Source organism: Gouania willdenowi, chromosome 15 (assembly GCF_900634775.1).
Source record: "Gouania willdenowi chromosome 15, fGouWil2.1, whole genome shotgun sequence".
Lineage (NCBI taxonomy): Eukaryota > Metazoa > Chordata > Actinopteri > Blenniiformes > Gobiesocidae > Gouania > Gouania willdenowi.
In genome coordinates this window covers 1,098,005-1,120,592 of record NC_041058.1, presented here as the reverse complement: position 1 = coordinate 1,120,592, position 22,588 = coordinate 1,098,005, and the positions used below count along the sequence as shown (strand labels likewise).

General features: G+C 38.4%; 1 protein-coding gene across 1 annotated transcript in view; it reads right to left on the bottom strand.

The window, feature by feature from the left end:
• The window catches only part of LOC114476886 (kinesin-like protein KIF20B), a 39,850-nt gene extending 18,657 nt beyond the window's left edge, over positions 1 to 21,193 (bottom strand). Inside the window, exons 1-22 of the mRNA XM_028468880.1 lie at positions 21,079 to 21,193; positions 20,395 to 20,500; positions 20,247 to 20,333; positions 19,758 to 19,880; positions 19,554 to 19,692; positions 18,502 to 18,686; positions 16,324 to 16,378; positions 15,986 to 16,180; positions 12,177 to 12,288; positions 8,428 to 8,502; positions 7,772 to 7,918; positions 7,531 to 7,696; positions 7,288 to 7,431; positions 6,171 to 6,287; positions 5,492 to 5,631; positions 5,287 to 5,407; positions 4,291 to 4,369; positions 3,704 to 3,822; positions 2,939 to 3,229; positions 2,062 to 2,397; positions 1,637 to 1,851; positions 1,407 to 1,545 (exon numbers count right to left, since the gene is read on the bottom strand). Of these exons, the coding sequence (XP_028324681.1) occupies positions 1,407 to 1,545; positions 1,637 to 1,851; positions 2,062 to 2,397; positions 2,939 to 3,229; positions 3,704 to 3,822; positions 4,291 to 4,369; positions 5,287 to 5,407; positions 5,492 to 5,631; positions 6,171 to 6,287; positions 7,288 to 7,431; positions 7,531 to 7,696; positions 7,772 to 7,918; positions 8,428 to 8,502; positions 12,177 to 12,288; positions 15,986 to 16,180; positions 16,324 to 16,378; positions 18,502 to 18,686; positions 19,554 to 19,692; positions 19,758 to 19,880; positions 20,247 to 20,333; positions 20,395 to 20,493 (3,084 nt within the window). The 5' untranslated portion in view covers positions 20,494 to 20,500; positions 21,079 to 21,193. The remainder of the gene's footprint in view (positions 1 to 1,406; positions 1,546 to 1,636; positions 1,852 to 2,061; positions 2,398 to 2,938; positions 3,230 to 3,703; positions 3,823 to 4,290; positions 4,370 to 5,286; positions 5,408 to 5,491; positions 5,632 to 6,170; positions 6,288 to 7,287; positions 7,432 to 7,530; positions 7,697 to 7,771; positions 7,919 to 8,427; positions 8,503 to 12,176; positions 12,289 to 15,985; positions 16,181 to 16,323; positions 16,379 to 18,501; positions 18,687 to 19,553; positions 19,693 to 19,757; positions 19,881 to 20,246; positions 20,334 to 20,394; positions 20,501 to 21,078) is intronic.
• Between the last annotated feature and the right edge of the window lie 1,395 nt (positions 21,194 to 22,588).

Genomic DNA, 22,588 nt, shown 5'->3' with positions numbered 1-22,588 from the left:
ACTTAAAACTAGAATATACACCAAGCAAATACTAAAGTATTTATGTGCATTTTTAAAATGATTGTGCTTTTATAAGAGGAACAAACTTTACATTTTTTCATTTCATTAATTCACAATGATTCGGCTTGTTAAAAATAGGTTCGAACTGATAATGAGCGCTACAGAGCAGACAGTTCACCCATCGATTTACCACTTCAACTGGTGGGATTCCCTATGCTGTGATTTAGATCCATTACTCTGTGATTTAGATCATCTACGCTGTGATTTAGATCCATTACTCTGTGATTTAGATCCCCGACGCTGTGATTTAGATCATCTACGCTGTGATTTAGATCATCTACACTGTGATTTAGATCGATTTAGATCATCTACGCTGTGATTTAGATCGATTTAGATAATCTACGCTGTGATTTAGATCCATTACGCTGTGATTTAGATCCACTACGCTGTGATTTAGATCCATTACTCTGTGATTTAGATCTCCTACGCTGTAATTTAGATCATCTACGCTGTAATTTAGATCATCTACGCTGTGATTTAGATCCATTACTCTGTGATTTAGATCCATTACTCTGTGATTTAAATCCCCTACGCTGTGATTTAGATCCCCTACGCTGTAATTTAGATCATCTACGCTGTGATTTAGATCCCCTACGCTGTAATTTAGATCATCTACGCTGTGATTTAGATCCATTACTCTGATTTAGATCCCCTACGCTGTGATTTAGATCCATTACTCTGTGATTTAGATCACCTACGCTGTGATTTAGATCAATTTAGATCATCTACGCTCTGATTTAGATCATCTACGCTGTGATTTAGATCCATTACTCTGTGATTTAGATCCCCTACGCTGTGATTTAGATCCATTACTCTGTGATTTAGATCCCCTACGCTGTGATTTAGATCCTTTAGTCTGTGATTTAGATCCTCTACGCTGTGATTTAGATCCATTACTCTGTGATTTAGATCCCCTACGCTGTGATTTAGATCCTTTAGTCTGTGATTTAGATCCTCTACGCTGTGATTTAGATCCTCTACGCTGTGATTTAGATCCACTAGGCTGTGATTTAGATCCACTACGCTGTGACTTAGATCCACTACGCTGTGACTTAGATCCACTACGCTGTGACTTAGATCCACTACGCTGTGACTTAGATCCACTACGCTGTGACTTAGATCCACTACGCTGTGATTTAGATCCACTATGCTGTGATTTAGATCCACTACGCTGTGATTTAGATCCCCTACGCTAAGATTTCAACCAGTGTAGGGGATCCGTTGTAGCCACTTAGCAACCCCGATGTTGCCCGTGTGAATCCTTTGCTTGGTAAGCCATCATCACTGTACAATATAAACAATATGCTTCATAAACCCTCCACACTTGTGTATATGTGAGTCGCTACCTCCTTCTGGACCTGCTCCATCTGCTTTTTGTAGTCACTGAGCTTCTCTCTGAGGTCAGACAAGTCGTCTTCTCTCCTCTGTAGGTCCACACTCAGCTTCTCAGCTTTCTGCGTCTGCTGCTGGACGCTTTGCTTCAGGCTGCCAAAGAGGAGGAGAACAAACAGTATTACTGGTATGTTTTTGGATCAAGGAAATGTATAGACTAAAGCATTAACTAATGGTAGAGTACCTGCTGATCTCCTCTGCTCTCCTCTGCAGTTCATCGTCTTTCTGAGCAATGGCTTCATGAGCTACAGCGGTGCTCCTCTGATGCTCCTCCTGCTGTCGCTGCTCCAGGTTCTTCTGTAGAGACGTGATGACGACTTCCTGCTCCTGAAGCTTCTCCTTCAGCAGGTCAGTGGATTCCTCCTCTCTCTGACGCAGACGCTCCCTCAGCTCCTCCACCTGCTGCTTTAGCTCCTCCCTCTCTCCTTCCAGCTGCTGCTTTAGCTCCTCCCTCTCTCCTTCCAGCTGCTGCTTCACCTTCTCCAGCTGCTGCTTTAGCTCCTCCCTCTCTCCTTCCAGCTGCTGCTTTAGCTCCTCCCTCTCTCCTTCCAGTTGCTGCTTGTGCTCCTCCCCCTCTCTTTCCAGCTGCTGCTTTAGCTCCTCCCCCACCACCTTTAGTTCCTCCTTCTCTCCTTCCAGCTGCTGCACTTGTCTTTCCATGCCGTGGCGTCTCTCTCGTTCCTGACAGAGTTCTCTCCTCAGTTCGTCTCCCGCACAGACCGAGGTTATTTTAGCGGCGTGCAGCTCCTGTTTCAGCTCCTCTACCTGCTGCTTTAGCTCCTCCCCATCTCCTCCCACCTGCTGCTTCAGCTCCTCCAGCTCCCGCTGGAGCTTCAGGATCTCAGAGGATTTCTCCTGGATCTCCTCCCAGCGTTGGTCCAGTTGTTCCTGAGCCGTTACAAGTTGCTCTGTGAGGTGATCGACTGTTTGTGTCGCGGTCACCACCTACACCAGATAATACAACTGTTATCACCGGGGGCGGGCCACAAACATGTGACAATATCTGATCTGAGGGTCACATGGTCAAAATTCATGTCAGTATTAGAATAACAACCAATCAGAGCATTAACAACAGGAAACTACAAAGGAACTGTGTTTTTTTTTTTTTTTTAGTAATCCCTTTGTATACTTTTCCTGTTGGTTTGTGTGTTACGAGTCATTTTGTACATTGTCCTGTAATTTTGTATGTTATTTGGAATCCATTTTGTGCATTTATACTGTTCGTTACGATTATTTTGGATAAAATCTAGTCATTTTCTGTGCTTTTGGAGTAATTTTCTGTCTTTTTATAGATGTTATTCTGTGTTATTTGTGTATTGTTGCTGTTGTTCTGTGTCATTTTGTACATTTTTCTGTTAATTGTATGTATATTTTGTTGTCCTTTTGTAGTAATCTTTTGTCGTTTTATGCATGTCTCTGTAACTGGACTAATTTTGTGTATTTTTGCTGTTGTGTTGTACAATCACTTTGGGGGACCAATGGTTACCTGCTGCTGTACAGCGTTCATTCTCTCTCTCAGTTCTTCTTCTCTGTCCACCTTCAGATTGGACTGAACTTCCTCTCGTCTGCGTCCTCTCTCCTCTTTCAGCTCCACCTGAAGCTCCGCCTCTCTTTGCTTCAGCTGCTCCACTCTCAGCTCCAGCTCCTCCCTCGCTCTGCGCTCCTCCTTCTGGGCAGACAGCGCCTCCTCTTTTCCACTTGTCTGATAATCCAGAGCAGCCAGCGTCTCCTCACGGGATCGTTTCTCACCTTCCAGTGCAGTCAAAGCCTCCTGGAGCTTCAAACATTGAAAAATAGTAGATTTTTAGATAATGTTCACTTAAGTTCATGCACGTACATATACGTTTTCTTTTATCTGTAGTTATCTTTGAAATAAATGCATCTATTTATTCTATCCTATCCCATTTTTTTTTTTATATAATTATTTATATCAAATACTATGTTGTTATGGTTCTTAAAAGAAATGGAGATGGGTGAAAGAAAGCATCATACTGGACCTTGACCTAGTCACACATTTTTTCATCTACTTTACTATATATTTGTAATAATTTATGGACCAAATTTTAAATCATTCGATATTTTTTTCCCTCAAAAAGGCGATACACAATATTAATCAATATTTTTTACTCAACAAAATCTGAGCTAAAAGAGGATTTAGGGGTGAAATTCACTGGTTCACTTTCATTAACAACCTTTGACTTCATAAGGGACAGCACGTGTGAGTGAGTTCTACGGCGTGTCTCTGTCCTACCTGCTGAGTCATTCTCTCAGAGTTCAGCTCCAGAGTTTCCACTTTTTTCTCCAGCTGCAAACACTGAGATGATTTCTCCTGGAGCTGAGAGAGAACGTTCCTGCTCTCCTCATCATCACCTGGAAATATGAGAAGAAACACAAAAACATGCAGCAGGAGGAGTCAAACTAAAAATGGGTAACACCACGAAACCATCAAGCGTCAAACTCAGGACCCGTGGGCTAAAATCTGGCCATTTAAAGCATCCAAATTGGGCTGCAGGACAAAGTAAAAAAATGATAGAGAAAAGGTGGATCATTGAGTAAATTACCAAATAATTTCCCTCCAAACACACACATTCAATGAAACTCTACATTATTTTTCCCTGTGCTTATGACTGTCGCAAATTGCCACAATTTCTTAAAAACAATCCCTTAAAATCCATAAACATTTGTGACAAGGCCTTCATTCATATCACCATGGTAACGGTCACACCCTCACCAACATGAGGCTTTCACCTTTGCACACAGGATTATGAATAAAGTGACTGACTAAAGCTGGCCAATAAAAACGTCTAAAGAAGCTTCTTGACAATTCCATTGTCTCACCTGCAGCAGGACGTCCCCCAGCTACAGACAGTTTCTCCACCTCGACAAACTGGGACGAAAACGAGTCCAGAAAACCTTCCTGGATTTAAAGAAACAGATTTCAACGTTCAGGCCTCACGTTTCACAACAGCACGGAGTTATTTTAACACATTCAGAGGGGACGTGAAACACTCACATGGATAGATTTGGATTCATGTTCATTTCAAGTTGTCACTGGTTCTCCCAGGTGTAACCCATGTTACTTCAGCTGCTTTTATTTTGAAAAACCTTCCACCGAGCTGACTGCAACTCTTCAACATACCTCTAAACGAAGTTCCATCCCGGTATTAAAAACTATTGTTTATTTTTGAAAACTGATTAAGCCGAAGTATAGGTTGAACTTCAGACAACAATTGAGTGTTTGATAATCACTTTTATGTTTACGTTGTCCTTGATGAAATTCTGTTTGTAGATTTTGTGAACTGACCTTGGTTTTTGAACGGGTTCTATTGTGAATAAGGCTTTATTATGTTGTACAACTTGAATTAATGATTGAACAATCTGAACATGTTTTTTATTATTATAGGTGCACTTACTTTGAATAAATGATTGACGTGATTATTAATATGAAACATTTAGTTGTGATGTAATGATAGATTCCTAAATTTTGTTTCAACCTTCTTCAGGTCAGGTTTTTTATCTCCCTACAAAAAAAACATCAAAATACTGGATTCAAACCAGCAGATGTTGAACTAGAGCTACTCGTGTCTCAACCACATTGTGGCAGGAATTGAACTCAGTTTTTTTCTGCTGGATCCTGGAAACAGAACCTCAATTTATCACATGAATCGACTCACTTTTCCCCCTTTTTCCCCAATCATTGTGCAATGTCTAATAATATTATTGAATATCTGTCTATACAGTGGATATAAGTCTACACACCCCTGTTCAAATGCCAGGCTAATTAGTGTTACACTGGTCTTCAAAGACTCGTCACTGGTTCTCAGTTTGTGTTACCATGGCGTGAGCGTCTTGACTCGGCCCAGCAGCAGAAATCTGATTCACTAGATTTTTGAAGATTTCCAGTCTGCGCTCTGCTCGTTCCTCCAGGATCTCTCTCTCCCTCACCAGACGCTCACTGTGACAAACAGGACGAGTTTACACATCCAACACCATAAAGATATAAAATCTTATAAACAGTGCTACAATGGCCTCGTCTCACTCAAAGTCTGTCCTCATCTCAGAGAAAAGCTCAGTGAACTCCCGGCTGACCTCCTCCCTGATCCTGGCCTCCATCAGCAAGTTCTCAGCTCGCTCCCCCTTCAGCTGCATCTGAAGCTGCCTCAGCAGCGCCACCTGCCTCTGAATGACACATAACACAGATAACAGATCACATCACACCATCGAAGAGTTTAACACGTCATTCCTCAATGAAAATATCACTTCATAAAGAAATATGACTGCTTAGAAGTTTCCTCAGGGAGAGCAGGTAATAACAAATTCAATAACTTAAAGATGCTAAAAACACAAAAAATAAAAACAGTCAAAAAAAAAAGAAAAAAGCAAGATAGGAAAGGTTCTTAGTGACACTTTAATGTGTATAACGTACATTCTTGGTCAATAAAGTTGATTCTGATTGTGATGTTGAACTTTCATCAGACAGCACTTGTACAAGTCACTGTTACGTTTCCACAAGTAATCAAGTTATCTTGTGACTGGTTTCTGATTCCATTCAATCAGTCATTACTAAATATGGAGCTGAGTTTCTGTGATTCTGAGGATAGATGTGCTTCATGTGAAGTGTGATTGTTATGGTTATAATCACCTGTTATAATTGTACATGCTCAAAGCAGGCTGAAACATGTCAATGATAACAAACATTAGTGCAGTGTTTTACTGACCTCATGCGTCTTCTTACAGACAAGAATTTTATCATCTTCATTATCATCGACCTCCTCGTTGCTGCCTTTGTTAATCAGACTGCCTTCATCACACTCATCATCATCATCATCATCCTCCTGCGTTAAAGAACAACAGGACATTTTTGCTCGTTCACCGTTTTATTCCTTTAAATCAGTGGTTCTCAACCTTTTCAAAATAAAGGTCCCAGGGAGCAGGGACCCCCACTGTAGCTGAAGGTGGTTGAACACAGACATGAACATTGAAGAACAGTCATGTGGAGACAGGACCATCTATAAAGGGGAATAAAGGGGAGAGATTTTTGGGGTCCATCCATAAAGTCAGTAAAATGATGGTCCATTGTTCTATGAATCTGTGATAAACACATTTATTTATTCATCTGAATAATATCCACTGTTATCCAGGAACGTTTATTATTATTATAGTCATCTTAAAGATGGAAATCCTGGTTTTAATCAGAAATAAAATGGGTTCAAAGTGACTAAAAACAGGTGGAAAAGGTGGTGAAATGGGATTTTAAAAACCACAGAAATTGTTTAAAAGTTGTAAATTAGAGTGAATAAAAACAGACAGAAAAAGTGGTAAAAAGGTTTTAAAGTGTCAATATTGGAACATTTAGTTTAAACTGGTAAATAATGAACATGACAAATGGTGAATGTGGTTAAATTGGCAAAAAAATATGAAATATGGTAAAAAGAGGTTAAAAGTGACAATAATGGGTCAATATATGTGGCATTAGGTGTAAAAGTGGTGGAAATGGTTTATAAGTGTTGAACATGTCTGGGAAGTAGAAAAAATGTGTAGAAAAGGCATTCAAGTGTGATGTAGAAGTGTCAGAAATGTGAGAGATGTAGCAAAAATACATTAAAAGGAGCAAAAATACAACAAGAAAAAGTGATAAAAAATAAGTTAAAATATGAAAATTTTGGTGTAGTTGCAAAAAAAAAAAATATATAAAAATAAGCAAAAATGGGCTGAAATTGTTAAATATTCTTAGTTTCTTGAAGGCATCTAGCGACCCCCTCCTGGTGCCTCGTGACCCCAAAGTTGAGAACCCCTGCTTTAGAGTAACAAAGAGAGAGAGATGCTCTGTCGTACCTGCACATCCTCAAGGCTGCTCTCCCAGCCAATCAAGGAGCTGCTGCGCCGAGTCTTCTTCTCTGCATTGTTGATGGTGAAGGAAACGTCACTGGAGCTTCTCTGAGGAACGATAGGCGGAGCTCGGGATGACAACACCACCACCTGGGAATCAACCAATTTATTTAGTCATGAAAAATAAATATAAAAAAAACAATAAATTAATAGAGAAAGATAAAATAGGAGAGAAAAGACTCTGTGGACCTTCTGAGCCAAGGCGGAGAACTTGAGCACGTTGAGGGTCTCGTCGTACATGGAGGCGCACTGGTTGATGTTGACGATCATACACGCCGCTGCTCCACGGCCGCAGAAGAAGCTCTGCAGGTAGTGAGTGAGTTTGCTCTCCCTGAAGGGAACGTGCTGCAGGAGCCTGAGGAGCAGAGACACCTTTGGCTGTTAAAATCTGCTGAGTCAGCGCTACACGGCGGACACACTGGAGTCCTACTTGGTCTGCTGGTTGTGTCGCAGCGCGTTGATGACTTTCCCCAGAATGAGCAGTGACGTGTTGATGTTTCCCGCCTCTTTTAGACGATCCCCTTTGTTCTGAGTCTTAGCGCAGCGTTCAGAGCCGGCCAGGTCACACAAACACAACCTGGAACACGCGCACACGCACACACACACACAATGAGAGAAAAACACACTAAGTGACAATAGAAATGCACAAAAACACTTAAAACTCACAGAACACCAGAAAAAACACACAAAATGAGAACAATGTAAAACCCAAAACAGAATTACAGAAACATGCACAAAAAGACAGAAAATAATTCGAAAAGCACACAAAAAAATATACAATACAAACACAGAAATGCACAAAAATTACTAAAAAAACAAACAAAGATTCACAAAATAACAGAAACATGTACAGTACGATATGACTCGTGACACAAAACAACAGCCAAAGTACACAACGGGACGTCTAAAAACATCAAAACAACAAAATGACTCCAAAAACACATCAATTTTTGTTTTGTTTTTTGTGTTAATGCTTTGATTGGTCATTAATTAACGAATGTTGATCATGTGGCCCTCAGATACAGTCATATGTTTGTGGCCCCGCCCCCTGTGATAATATGGATGTAACAAGCCTCCTTCACTCACTCGCTGACGGCGTGCACCCTGGGAGTCCCGGCAACGTCTTCAATCCTGAGGATCCTGATGGAGAAGATGCTGTGGCTGCAGAACACAGAGAAACAACAGAGGAACATCTTAGTGGAGCAGTTTATGTAAAGCAGACGTAGGCAACTGGTGGCCAAATGTGATCCTACCAAAATAAAATTGTAATTCATAAAGTTGTAAGTTATATGAAGGTCACCATAATACACAAAACTCCAGAAACACAGAAAACGACAACAAAATGTCGACAAAAACGCACAAAATGATAACAAAGACACACTAAACAAACACTTGTTTAGTGTGCCTGTACTACAAATCTGGATTACCTCTTATCGCGCTAACTTCCAAGATTTGTGGCTAACGTCTTACGGAGCTAAATCACCATGGTAACTTAGGATGAACGACTAACCTGCTTGGGGCCAGGTTTTGTGCTGACTAAGATCTGAGCGAGTGCTAAAGCCCCGCCTCCTGACCAATCATATCTCTTAGAAAACGAGCTGTCCAATAAAAGGAGGATCATTGTGAACATGTCACTGTGTGGATCTGATCTGACACTGACAGGAGAGAAAATCTTTATCTTTTATTTACCAACACATTCTATAGGAAACATAGATTTATATCTGATAGACTGATTAAGTGAAATAAGTAAAATAAATCAGCTGATAAAGCCTGTGTGCATCAGACGCTTTCAGACCCATAAATTAATTAATTAATTAATGTATTCTGTGGAGACGCTGAGAGCCTCAGTCCTGTAAATAATATAAATATAAATATAATCCACCTTATGAAGTGAAATTGATCAGAGTGTCTGTTTATTCTCCGTTTATCATCTCACTAATTAAATCATTAACAATCATCAATTCCTGCATTAATTACTTCCTGCTTTTACTGCAGCAAAGGTGTTGTTTTTGGTCTGAATTATTGATTTTAATTCTTCATATTTTTAAATAATTATTCCTCATTTGTGACGTACGTTTCTCTCCAGTTTCTCAGTGATTGTGATTGGTCTGACGCTGTAATCTCCTCCTCAGTCACTAGAGCGCGCACGTATCCAGGCTGGAATCATTTGGTTAACTTAGAGAGTTGTAATCTAGATTCATAGGACAGCTTCTGTCTGATGGATAATGTTTGGTGAAGCTAACAGAGATAAATCCAGTATATAATTATCTAGCTTCATAGTACAGGCCCTAAATAACTACAAAAACGACAACATGCACAAAAGGACTTCAAAAACACACAAAATGCACACTCGTTATACACCAAAAAGGCAAAAAAAATGTGCATTATTGGCAAGAAAATAGACAAAATGAATCAAAAACACACAACATGTCTAAAAACATTAAGAAACCCACATAAAAAAGACTTCAAACTTTAGTTTTTTTGTATTAATACTCTGATTGGTCATTATTCTAAATGCTGACATGCCCTCAGATCAAACAATCACATTTTTGTGATAGGAGTTGCCTATCTCTGATGTAAACTACAAACTGGCCACTAGCTGACATTAGAAATAACTATTTATTAAACTGGCTGTTGTTCCCAATAAGTCCACTGGGGGTCACACTGTATCAGTAAGCATATCTTAAGCACTTATTTGTAGCTTGTTTTTAGGACCAGTGCTTCTCAAAGTGTGGGGCACGTCCCCGTAGTGGGAAATAGAGGTATGACAGGTGGGGCGTGACAAACAAGATTATTGACAATAATGTAATGTTGAACTAAAGTGCAAAAATAATGATTTACGTGGGAGCAAGAAACAAACTTTCAATATCTGACTTAAAAAATGTAATTTCCTTTGTGGTTTTCTTAGACATTTTGTCACAGATTATAAACAATGTTTCTTTGTTTCCTGTATATTTTATTTATGCAGGTAATTACAATTAAAGCTTGCTACTTGTTCCCTCTTTACTCAAAAATGTGTTATTTATCAGGATTATTTTGTAGGGTAACGGGCGCAGTCTGTGGGGCTTGAAAGATCTCCTTTGTTCAAATTGGGAAAACACCCCAAAAAAGTGTGAGAACCACTGTTTTAGGCTGATTTTGAAATGGTTTCAATGGTCTAGAACCAGTTTCATCACTTGTTAAGCTTTTATTTATTCAGACAACTTTTTTAAGAACATTTACTTCGATCGCCTGACATGTTTTGACTGTCTACTGTCAGTCTTCCTCAGCGGTGTCTGCTGATCAAAGTAAATTTCCTGAAAAAAGTAGTCTGAATAAATGAAACCATAACATATTCAAAAAAGAAATCAAAATTAACTTTCTGGAATTATTACAGTTTAATCACATTAGTTCCTGGTTTTATGATTATTTTGGACGAATGTTGGACAAGTTTGTCATTATTTTAGAGCTGGTTTGGAGCCTGATTTTGGTCACTTTATGCTGGTTATGAGCTAATTATGAGCCGGTTTGGAGAGGATTTAATTTTACAGAATGTTCTGCCATCACGAAGCTGGTTGTTGGGATTTTTCATGATCGTTGAAAACAAAGAGAAAGAAAAAAAAACTATATTCACGTTCTGAAACATGCATGTGGTTTACAAGCATTCTTTAGTGTCACGTGTGTTCAGCCGTGCCAAGCACCTGCAATGGAAAGTTCTGCTGCTCTGAGTGTGCACGTTTTTTACTTAAACGCCAGTAACAACACATTTTACAGTCGCCATTTGTCTTGGCAGATTACTGAAGATAAGGCGTAACAGCCCGAGGAGATGCTCACTGGAAAAGTACTGACACTACCAGGTGGAGGATGGAGTTTTATTTTTGTTTTTATCTATGTGCAAATACAGTAAAAGAAGAGAAACTCCTTATGCTACTTAAAAAGTCACTAGCTGTGTTTCCATCACAGATTTTCTCAAAATAAAAGCGATAATTATCAAGTTTTCGCAAAGTTTATTGTCTCTTTGAACGTGTTTACATTAAGCTTTCTCATTATGGAAAATCTGAAAATCCTCCTCATGAAAGAATGAAAAGTTTTTAATGATATTTTAGCAATTTTTCTAAATTCAGGTGTTTCCATTACCAGTTTTTATTTAACCGTTCGCAGGGGGCGACAGTTCAGACTCTGTGGTTTGGTAGTAGACAATGAAGCAGAGAAAAAGAGCTCTCCTAAGGGACCTTTACTCTCCCTTAAACAGTGCGCTGACAAGCTCTGGTGACTAAAATTAGAGAGTAAATCAAAGACCTAACCATTGAACTTTCACCATTTTTTCAGGTCAAAACTGTTTTAAACATTTTTCTGAAAACAAGAGGTTTAAATTGGCATCTTTAACTTTTATTGATTATTTAGAGCAAACAGAAGCAGCACAAGTTGTTATTTTAACTGAAAAATCTGCTAAATGAAGTAAAAATCAAGCTGAATGTTTCACTCTAATAGAAAACAATAGGATGTTCACAGGCAGTGAGGCCGTCTGACATCATCAATCACGTGATTTTAAGATGGAGGAACACATGCTCTAAAACTGTAAAGTAGTCCTATTTTTAAAAAGTAATCAAACAAATATGGTGTAAAATAATGTGTTTTGTTAGACATAGATCTACTAATAAGGACACTGAGAAGGTTTTAGAACATATTTGTAAAAACGGTGGAGGATCCGCAGCTCTGTAACGTGAGCCTGAATTTCTCCACAATTGTTTTCTGAGTAGAACTCAAGCAGTCCACGTGCATCTTATTGCGACGAAGGAATTTTCTGCTTGGTTGGAGAACAGGAAAGAAAGGAAAGTAGAGGAGCGATGAATCACCTTCTGCTAGAAAGCTGGTTGAGTCGAGTGGAGGAGAAGCTCTGGTTCTTCTTTCCCAGCTTCATCACCACATAGGCCTCCTGTGCAGAATTCACCTGGACCCAGCGCAGATCTGAGCACGAGCAGAAAAAACACAAACAACAACAGATTTGTTGGACCACAATGATGCCATCGTGAAGGATCTTCAAGAACAGTGCTATTGATGGTGCTTGAAAACACCAGTTCAACACATACACATGTGTCCTATATGATTAGAATTTGCTCATCACAATGTAATCTGCACCATTGATGAATATTCTATGTCCTACACTGAATGTCTTTCTAGCAAGATGTATTACTGAGACTCAATATTATTGTCTTACATTTTCTCGGAGTGTGGAATGCAGTTTGATGACCCTGTCTTTAAGTAATAAGTCAAAGTGTCAGTCAAAGCAGACGGTTGTCACCCGCAGGCTTCAGGAGTGGCTGTCATTGTACAAGTACAGTGGCATTCCATAGAGAAGGTACTACATCATCATCATTATGGAACAGTCAAAGGTCACGAAATGGTTACAAACCAAAATAATGAACAAATATACCACACATTATTGTGTAGTGAGAAAGTTAGGGATGAACCAAAACTCATATCTCAATAGGGATGTAACGATTAATCGTAAGGCAGTTAAAAATTAATTCATAGGTATCACGGTTCACATCGATACTGTGAAAATTGAATCGCAGTACTTTTTTTAAACAGCTTCTTGTCCAGAAGTGTAGGCGGCGGGCGGAATCTGCTAACACTTTCTTTCTGGCCTTCTACTCTTAAACATGTTCATAAATGATTCCTTACCCCTTTAGCACCGAAAGAATATCTGTAATATTACGTGAATATCTGTAAAAGTCTATTAGCTCTGTCTGCTAGCATCGCAGCTCTTCTTCACTGCAAGAATAACTGCATGCCAACCGACCACTGGGTTACCAGCGCCCTCTGCTGGTCCAAACAAATATCTGATGTTAATACAGTGCAATGACTGTCCAATTGTTAAGGCACAAAATACATTTTCAGTTGCACTTTTAAAAAGAAAAAAAAACTATTATGCAGTTTTGCATTGTTTACTATAGAACCAGAATTTAAATTAATAGGCTTCTTCTTCATTTGTATTATTCCTTTATTTATTTTAATCAAGATTTATTTTTAGTTAAATTACATTGTTTTGAATAGTTTAATCAAGGGATTCTTTTGACAATGAAAAACAAAAGGAAAATAGTACAGTATTTTCCCAAGAAAAATAAAGGAATATTTTTCAGTCATTTTTCTACAGTCTCATTTTGTAAAATAAATTGTGAGCGAATCGTATCGTGAACCCAGTATTGTGAATCTAATCGTATCGGGAGTTGAGTGAATCATTACATCCCTATATCTCAATATTTGTTCTACAAATGGCAATAAATTATATAAATCTGGATATTTTTAACTCAATACAGACACTTCTGGGTTACATTTGCTAATAGAGGCACATTTATTAACAAACAGCTGATCAATATGTTCCACTTTTGCCTTTTTCTCCTTTAAAGCAGTGGTTTTTCAAACTTTTCACCGTCCAAAATAAAGGAGCCAGAGACCCCCACTTTACTCTATGAAACTGTGATAAGCACGTGTATTTATTAATATGAATAATATCCGCTGTTATCCAGGAAGTTTATTATTATTTGGTCCATAGTATATAGTTATCTTAAAGATGCAAATCCTTGTTTTAATCAGAAATAAAAAAAAGGGTTAAAAGTGACCAAACATGGTGTAAAAGGTGGTGAAATTGGTTAAAAGTTGCAAATTAGAGTGGACAAAAACAATTCGTTTTTGTCCACTTATAAACCCTTTCCTCCACTTTCCCATTAGGTGGGAAAGTGGAGGAAAGGGTTTATAAGTGCTGAACATGTCTGGAATGTGGTTACGCCCCACATCACCACTTGAGATCATGGTGGTTAAGAACAGCCTCAGGGAATCAAATCTGTGGCTATCAACACATCACTAAAATGTGCCAAGGACAGATTAACACCTAATGAAATGCTTTGGGTTGCTCTAAAAATCAGTAAAAGTTTAAAAAGTCGATGTAAACCTTGTGTCACAAAATCTGTGACCGCAGGGCGACAGTTCCAACTCTGCTGTTTCATAGACGGCATGAAGAAGAGAAGAAGAGCTCCGTGCAAGTAAATACAGACCAAACTGCTGCTCAGAGCAGCAGTTTGGTCTGTATGCGGGGGGAGGGGGGTTTGGGGGAGAAGGAGTGTACAGCATAGTACTTTTATGGGGAAATGTTCCGGGGAGCACTCATTAGGTGCACCGCCCTCCCCCCTCCTGGTCAGAGCATTTGGACAACATCTAATCAGAGCTACAGAAGATCTGTGGATAAAGTTGTTCTGTTGATGTGGACGAGACCATCGACACCAGGGATTGTAGAGTCTGAAACATCGTACTCTCTGAAACTCTCAGATCCCTCTCTCCCCCTCCCTCCCCGCAGCAGTAACTACCTTTCTTGCAGAAAAGTCACCAAATCCATCTTCTACTCCTCCAGACCATACACAGTAAAAAAAAAACGGCACTCCAGCCCCGGAAAGGGCATTCTGGCAATCTGCCAAAGGCAGCAGGAGCAGCAGGGGGTGGGGCTCAATGAGTTTTACACAAACTACTTGTTTGATGTAAAGCTGTCCTTACATAGAGACAGCTTTAACAAATATGACAAAAAGTCACTTTTATAAGAGTTGCAGACTGCACCTTTAATGATCACTTCTGATACTGTAAATATTCTGACCCCTAGTGGTGAAATAACTTATGCATCCTTGTGTCCATTTATTTTTGTTTAATCTTTACGGTCTGGAATGATGTGATCAAGATCATTTAAATTAGGTTAATTTAAATTAAGCTGATCAAAACTTAATCAATAAACCTGATCAGATCCAAGTAACCATTGATCCCTGAGGAGAAATATGGTGACTGTGACATTAATGCTGTGCTCATACATTTTTATATAACAAACAATTAAAAAGAAGCAATCACAATAATTTATGTCACTAGCTCCCGTTTCAGCAACTTGAAGTATTATACAGTCATCATGAACATTATCTGAAAGTGTTATGTTTCTCTTTAAGTGCCAGAATGAAGCTGAGAAAAGTCGACCAGCAGCTACTAGACAGAAACCATAGTAACCTGAGACTCCGCCTACCCTACCAGCCCTTTTTGACTGGCAAATAAATACTTTTGCTATGATCAGAACAGTTGTTTTTAAATTTGGCACATTGTTCTTAAAAATGTTTAATAGTTAGTATTTGTTTTGCACTAAGTTCTTAAAAAAAGGTTATTTAAGTTTTTATTGTTTACAGGTGCTGCTATAAATACATGTATTGTTAAATGTTGCACTACATTTCACCTAATTTAAAAATACTTTGTATAATGTTCATAGTTTGTATTCTCAACTTTATTAAAGGAAATTTTGCTTCTAAATTTTTGTCTTTTTTTGCACAGTGGTATCGAAAATGGTATCAAGTATCGAGTATTGGTGTCTAGTTTGAAATTCTAGTATCATGACAACCCTAATCATTACACCTCTAATATCAATTATTTTCCACACCACAAAACAAATCAATATGGTGATATTGGATCGATATCGCTCAACGTTCGAGGCTACCATATCGTTATAGCATCAGAACTGAAAAAGTACCATCGGGACAGCCCTAGTTATGGTGAATAACATCAGTTTGTTGTTGTTGGTGAACATTACGTGTGGAATAGAATAACAATGAGACTTTCCTCTGATGGTGTTTGTCTCACTCACCTTTGACGTAGGCGTTTCCTTTGATGTCCTGTGACAGACGCAGGCCAGTGCGTCTCAGGGCGCCGCCCGGCACCGCCTCCAGGAGGTCATGGATGTTCTCGTTATAGATTTCATAGAAAGACACCCAGACGGAGAAGGTGGTGTTTGGATCCACGTGTAGGACGATCCTGTCCTCGATGGGTTCGGGTTCAGAGCCTGCAACAACACAACGACACACATGAACACATAAACACACAATGACAACATGCAACACATGCAGAGGTTTGATTTCCTCACAAAAGAAAGAAAGAACAGACGTAGGAGTCTTCGACACAGAAACACAGAGACGTGACACTCACCTTCCAGGTCAGACTTGTAGGTGCAGTTCAAGAGGCTGACGTTGGTTTTATCATTCTGATAAAAAAAAAAAAAAACCACAAACAAAGAATGAAAACCATCAATGTATCCTAAACAAGACACAACTGTAGCCATTGTGTCATTATGACTTCATTTAATGCAGTGGTTCCCAAACTTTCCACAGTCCCGTACCCCTTGAGACTTGAGATTTAACCTGATGCCATGTACCCCCTCCCGCTGCTCACTTAAAAAACATCTTTCAACCATCGCCGGGATTTCAAATGAGGACCCCTGAAATGTAATAATTTATAATAACATAAACACTGATTCAAAGGAGTAGAAGAAAGGTAATTACTGCTGCTTGATTTATAATTGTTACACTAGAACACTGTAGTGCATGTGTTTTTTGTTTGTGTGCGCGCCACCATCATTGCAGCCTCCGTGTAGGCTGCTGTGAGTGACACTGTGTTGTTGCTGCTGCTGATAGATTGGTGTGTGCACATTGAGAGAGAGAAGCGCTGCAGTAATATGCTTTTAACAGAGCATGTTGTATTACTGTGATGTTGCTGTCGGGCTAACGTTAGCTTGTTAGCTCCTCTGAGGGAGGGGCTTTGGAGGCAGGGTAAGATAGCAGTGAGGAGGGAAAGATCTGAAAGTTACGGACTGCACCTTTAATAACTGTATTCTATACTTTCACTTTCTCAAATATAAATTTAGTTCAAATTAAAACAGAAAAGTCTAGAAAAAAAGAACAAAAAAGTCTCTGAAAACGCCAAAAATGTGTGATATTAAAATGGGGCCACGACGCAAAAAAAGTTGGGAACCACTAATGTAATGTCACATACAATGTAGCCCTACATTAACATCTGTCTCTGAATTTGACCTATCCTGTTGAGGAACAATATATTATAAAATAATAATAATTATCTGTAACCATGGGTAGTCTAACATCAGTAAATGGACGATTTAGAATATTAATATCCTCACAAGTATTATTGTTATTATTAATAGTCACCTCAATTAATCCACATTAAGCATTTTTGGAAGGATTTGAGGAAGTTTAGTTCAGGCCTCCGATTTTCATGATCACAGAAAACAGATGGAAAACGTAGAATTCAGATTCTGAAAAGGAAAAATCAATCAATTGTTTTTTGTTTTTTTTAAATTATTATTATTATTTTAAATCAGGTCCCATTATGACACGGAAATCCCTCACATGCACGTTTAGGACAATATCACATTTACACACTAATTTTCACCACAAACAGGTGACTGAATGTCTAGCATTTGAAGAAAATAGATGAATACGTCCAATTCCACTATTTTTATTAAAACCTCGCTAGATTGGCTAAAAGTTAAACTAAACCCTCACTAGCTGTGTTTCCATTACAGATTTACACAAAATAAAAGCAATGTTTCTAATGTGTGTTTAAAGGTTGTTTCATTGAAGGTTGTTTTGGAGCCTCACAACTCGCGTGTAATCTCATCCCGCTGCAGGAAGTTGGACGCTCCAAACCTCCTTACAACACTGTATTCTTTTGTTGGTTCACGTCTAATGTGGCACTAATCCTTAAGTCTAATGCTAAGAAATATCTGGGTCTCCTCTTCTGTCCACACGTATCACGCCATGTTTACTCAGAGAGAAGTGGTCATGTGACCAGGTACATCACATTCTGTGATGTGTAATTGTGTAAAAAGTGTTTCCATAACACTTTTGCGACACATTTCAATATCGTAACGTCTGAAAAACCTCCTCATCAAAGCGTAAATCTCTTTAGCAATATTTGAGTGTTTTTTTCCCTAATTTCAGGTATTTCCTTCACCAGTTTTTATTGAGATATTTAGACTTTGCGCATTTCCAAAGGTAATGGAAATGCAGCGACTTTCAAGTTTTGGGACCATATTCTTACTGTGAAATGAGTGGCTAAGGTTCAAAAGTGTCGTGAACGACCTTTGTAAAGCTCTCATAATGTAAACTGGCGTGATGTTAGCGTAACACTCCTGGATTCCAAAAGCCCATCTGAAGCGTAGAAATATTAGAAAATTTCTTGGTCGAAACCGAAGACCAAAAATTTACTTTTGGGACATTTTGGACCAATAATTTTCATTCCGGTTGAAGCCTAAAATAAATAACATTGAGGAGTCGATGGTAAATGACATGGTGAACGTATGAGTTTGACCTCCTTGAGCTGTCTGAAGAGGTTCCTCTTGAATGTTGCGTCCTCCGCCTGCTGAACACGGCTCAACCTGCTGAACTCTTGGCATCGATGAGGTTTAACGCTGGCTGCAGGAAACACACGCCCATCGATGCTGCTGAAGATCATGTGCAGCGACCTGGGCAGGATTCCAGCGTCAGCGTCTGGACCTTTGAGACAAATAAAAAACTCCTCCACATTAAGATTTATTATAAACATTGAGCAGAGGAACAGCAACACTCGAAGGATGTGAACGACAAACAATTTTAATGAACCTAAAGCCACATTTCAAATATAAATATCAGTTATAATGAAATAAAAATCCAAGTAAAGTGGCAGTGAAATAAGAAGAAGAAGAATAATCCGAACATAAACAACCCTGACAAGCATTTTATTACTTCAATGTATGCAATTCATGTTGTTTTTGTTGTGTTTAATGTTAAATGTAAGGAACAACGGATGTAAACCAGCATATTTGTTTTGCTAAATCTGACATTCCCAGAGGGGAAATTAACTTTATGAGCAACACAATAAAAAGAGAAGACAGTCAAACAAAAATAAATATTAACATACGATAATAGTGCAAAATGTAATAACTTTAGTTCAGACATAAATTAGAAAAAGTAAAACAAAAAGACTGAATTTTGTATGAATGTTCATTCATGTGCACTGTTCCTCCCAAATAAAAAGCAAATTAATTCATTACTTAAAAAATGTAATGTATTAGAAAAAAAAAATTACTTTCTCTCAAATAATCGCAAAACTTTTTTACCTGATTCAAACTAATTTAATATCGAAATTAATCAAACCAAAATTAATTCAGGATTAAACAAAAGTTAAAACTAGGAACTAAATTCAGTTCCACAAAAATAAATTAGAGTAAATACAAGTTTAAGAAAAACAAAGATATGACAATGTTTAAGCTGAAATAACCCAGAATAAAGACCTTTGAACTGAACCTCAATATAAATCAAAGGTAATTAAAATTGAATTGAAATAAATATGTGTCTACTGCAGGTCTTTGAGGTGACACGTACCCAGGAAGGTGAAGGTCTTCCCTGCGTTAGTGACTCCATAGGTGAAAACCAGAGAGTTTCCTCCTTCCAGGACGTCTTTCACTAAATCCTTCACGGTGCCTTGGAACAGGGTGGTCTGAGTGGTTTCTGGACCATAAACCTGTGACCCCAAAGCAAACGACTTTAGTTCACGTCTCAAGAAGAAACAATCAGAGATGATGGTACCTGAGAGAACTGGAACCTCTGTCCTGTCTGAGGCTGAGACTTCTCTGTGCTCACTCTGGATGGAACGGAAACACCCGGAGGTTTGAGGAGGACAGCATCCGGGTGTTCGATGGTCACGCACTCCTGTCACACACACATTAATAAAAGCATGTTTACCACTAAAACAAGCATAAATATGTCATTTGTATGAGGGAAAAATAGGTTTTAAGGTCAGGCTCTGATATAAATACCTAATGTCTGTCAGACCTGTAGGTTTCATGTTTGCTTTGTCAGGTTCTGGTCAAAGCTTGAATAAGGTTCATATCATAAATAGTCTGTGTTTAAAAGTAAATCAGCACCACTAGACACCATAACTAAATATTTGTCTCTCTTTCTCCTCTGCACCTGATCATTCGTTCTATTTTTCTTTTTCCTTTTATTTGTTTAGTTTTTTTTGTCCCTAATTTGATCCCATATTTACAGCCGTTAATCTGAGTGATGATGGCTCACCTGGGTCTCTCTACTGCTCTCTGCAGAGGTGAAAGGTCGGACTCTGAGGTAAACCTTAAGGTGCTCTCGCTCTCCAGTGGATGATTGCTGTAAAACACCACCAGGGTGGATTAAAAAGGCACAGGTTGCAGTGAAGATGCAGCTTTACCTGTAGCTTATTGAAATCAGACGACAGATCTCTTTTCAGGTCATTCACCTCGATCGGTTCCTGTGGGTCAGACTTATTACTGAGGAACGAGTCCATCATCCTGGAGCTGGAAAAAAAAGTCCACAGATGGAAGAGGATCAGATAAAAGAGCAGTGTTTATTAATTCTGAATGTATAAAATCTGTTTTGAAAAGATTTGCTTTGAGTTTGTTTACAGTGTTGACAAAGTCACTTATCCATATCTTATTCTTACTGTCTGACGTTAGGGCTGTGTTAAGGTGTGACACAATAAGGAAACATTACTGTCAGTGTCTAAACTATGAAACACACAAAAGAAAATGTTTATTGACTTTTTTATATTGAAATGAATCTGAAATTGAAGTCACTGACAGCCTGTTAAACTTGATAATTATATGTTCATCTATGAAACCATCTAACCCGTTTTAAAACGTGTTTCTATAAACTCATGCCAGCACAGGCACAGTTAACAGAAGGCGTAAGGCTTAGGAAAGAGTAATTTACCCCCAAAAAGGAAAATGCACCCTTTTTATGTGGTTTTAAGGACACCTTGTACAAGTCTGTGGCACCTATCACTTATTTTAACGGCCTAAAATAAAATAAAAAATAAAAAAAACCGTCACAAACACAACCAATAATGACATTTACACACTGTTAAAGCACTTACTTGGAAGGTTTAGATGTCACATTAGGTGCAAAAACTGTGAATAGCGTCTCTTTTCTCTTGTTTTTTTTTTGCTCAAACTATCGTTAAAGGCAACACAAACACATCCGCCGTCTGTTTGAAACAGACCAATCAGAGACGCTCACTCACTGCGCATGCGTGTTACGAAGAGGGCGTTTCCCGCTCAAATCCGTAGATATCCACGCGAGAAAAAACGAGACTTCACGAAAACAGCGTCGACTCGCCGCCATCTTACTTGAGGCTAGCGCCACACAGCAGCTAGCTTCTGTCTACGTAAATAAAGAGCATTAATCACATTATAGAGACATTCTATCAACATTTAACAATATGACAGACTTGCTGCGTGGCAATAAATAAAAGAGTGTTTAAAAAAGTGTTTAGTGTTTGCATTTACGTGATTATAATCAGATATTTGTTTATAAAGCAGTTTAACTGTCTTGACACATTATTAAATGCCTGTCTTTTCCAGGCAATTAAACATTGTAAAATGTAATTACAGTTAATAAAGATAAATTTACTTTTTTCCTCATAATTTGGATTATTATTTATTTATTTTACCTTTTACGGCACATAAACGATAGAATGCAGAAATTAAAAAATAAATTAAAAAAGAAATAAAAGTATTGCAAGTAAATCCAGCTGTGTACTGAGAAAAACTCTTCCACATCTTTCAGGACTTTTTCTTTGCCAGACACTTTCTGTACAAATTAGTACTGGTGTGGCTGGTATCAAATGCACCACAGTCGTTCCAACAACAGTTTAAAATGTAGGTCCAAGGCCTCAGCAGCCATAATGAATGGATGATTGAAAACAAGTTCAAAATCATCAGAATCAGAATTCCTTTATTAATCCCAGGAAGGAATTGCTTTTGTTACAGCCACAGAAAAAAATCTCAAATAAAAGAATAAAACGTTTAACAAAGACGAAGAAAGAATAAATGTTAAATAAGTGTATAATTAAGTAAAAGACTGTTAATAGGGATCAGATACATACACATTACAGTAGTAAAAAATAAAGTAGGATAGATAGGATGAAAATTAGCCATTGTGCTAACTCCGGCATATTTATGTTGTTGCTCAATGCTGACATGTTGATGATCATGCATTGTCCTAATTCAAATAAATAATAATAATAATAATATTAATAATAATACAAATATACAAATTTGATACAGATATTTACAAAAATAATACAAATATAGAAATATGATTTAGATATTTCCAACAATCAAGCTGTGAGGTTACAGAGATGAATTATACAGTTTGATCTCTACAGGCAGGAATGATTTCCTGTGGTGTTCTGTGGAGCACCGTAGTTGGATCAGCCTGGTGCTGAAGGCTCTAAAGGTTCTAAAGGTGCTGAAGGTTCTTCTGTGACTGACCAGCACATCATGGAGTGGGTGGGACTCATTGACCAAGATGGCCATCACCTTGGACAGGCTCCTCCTCTCTGTCACCACTGTCAGAGAGTCCAGTTTAATCCCCACAATGTC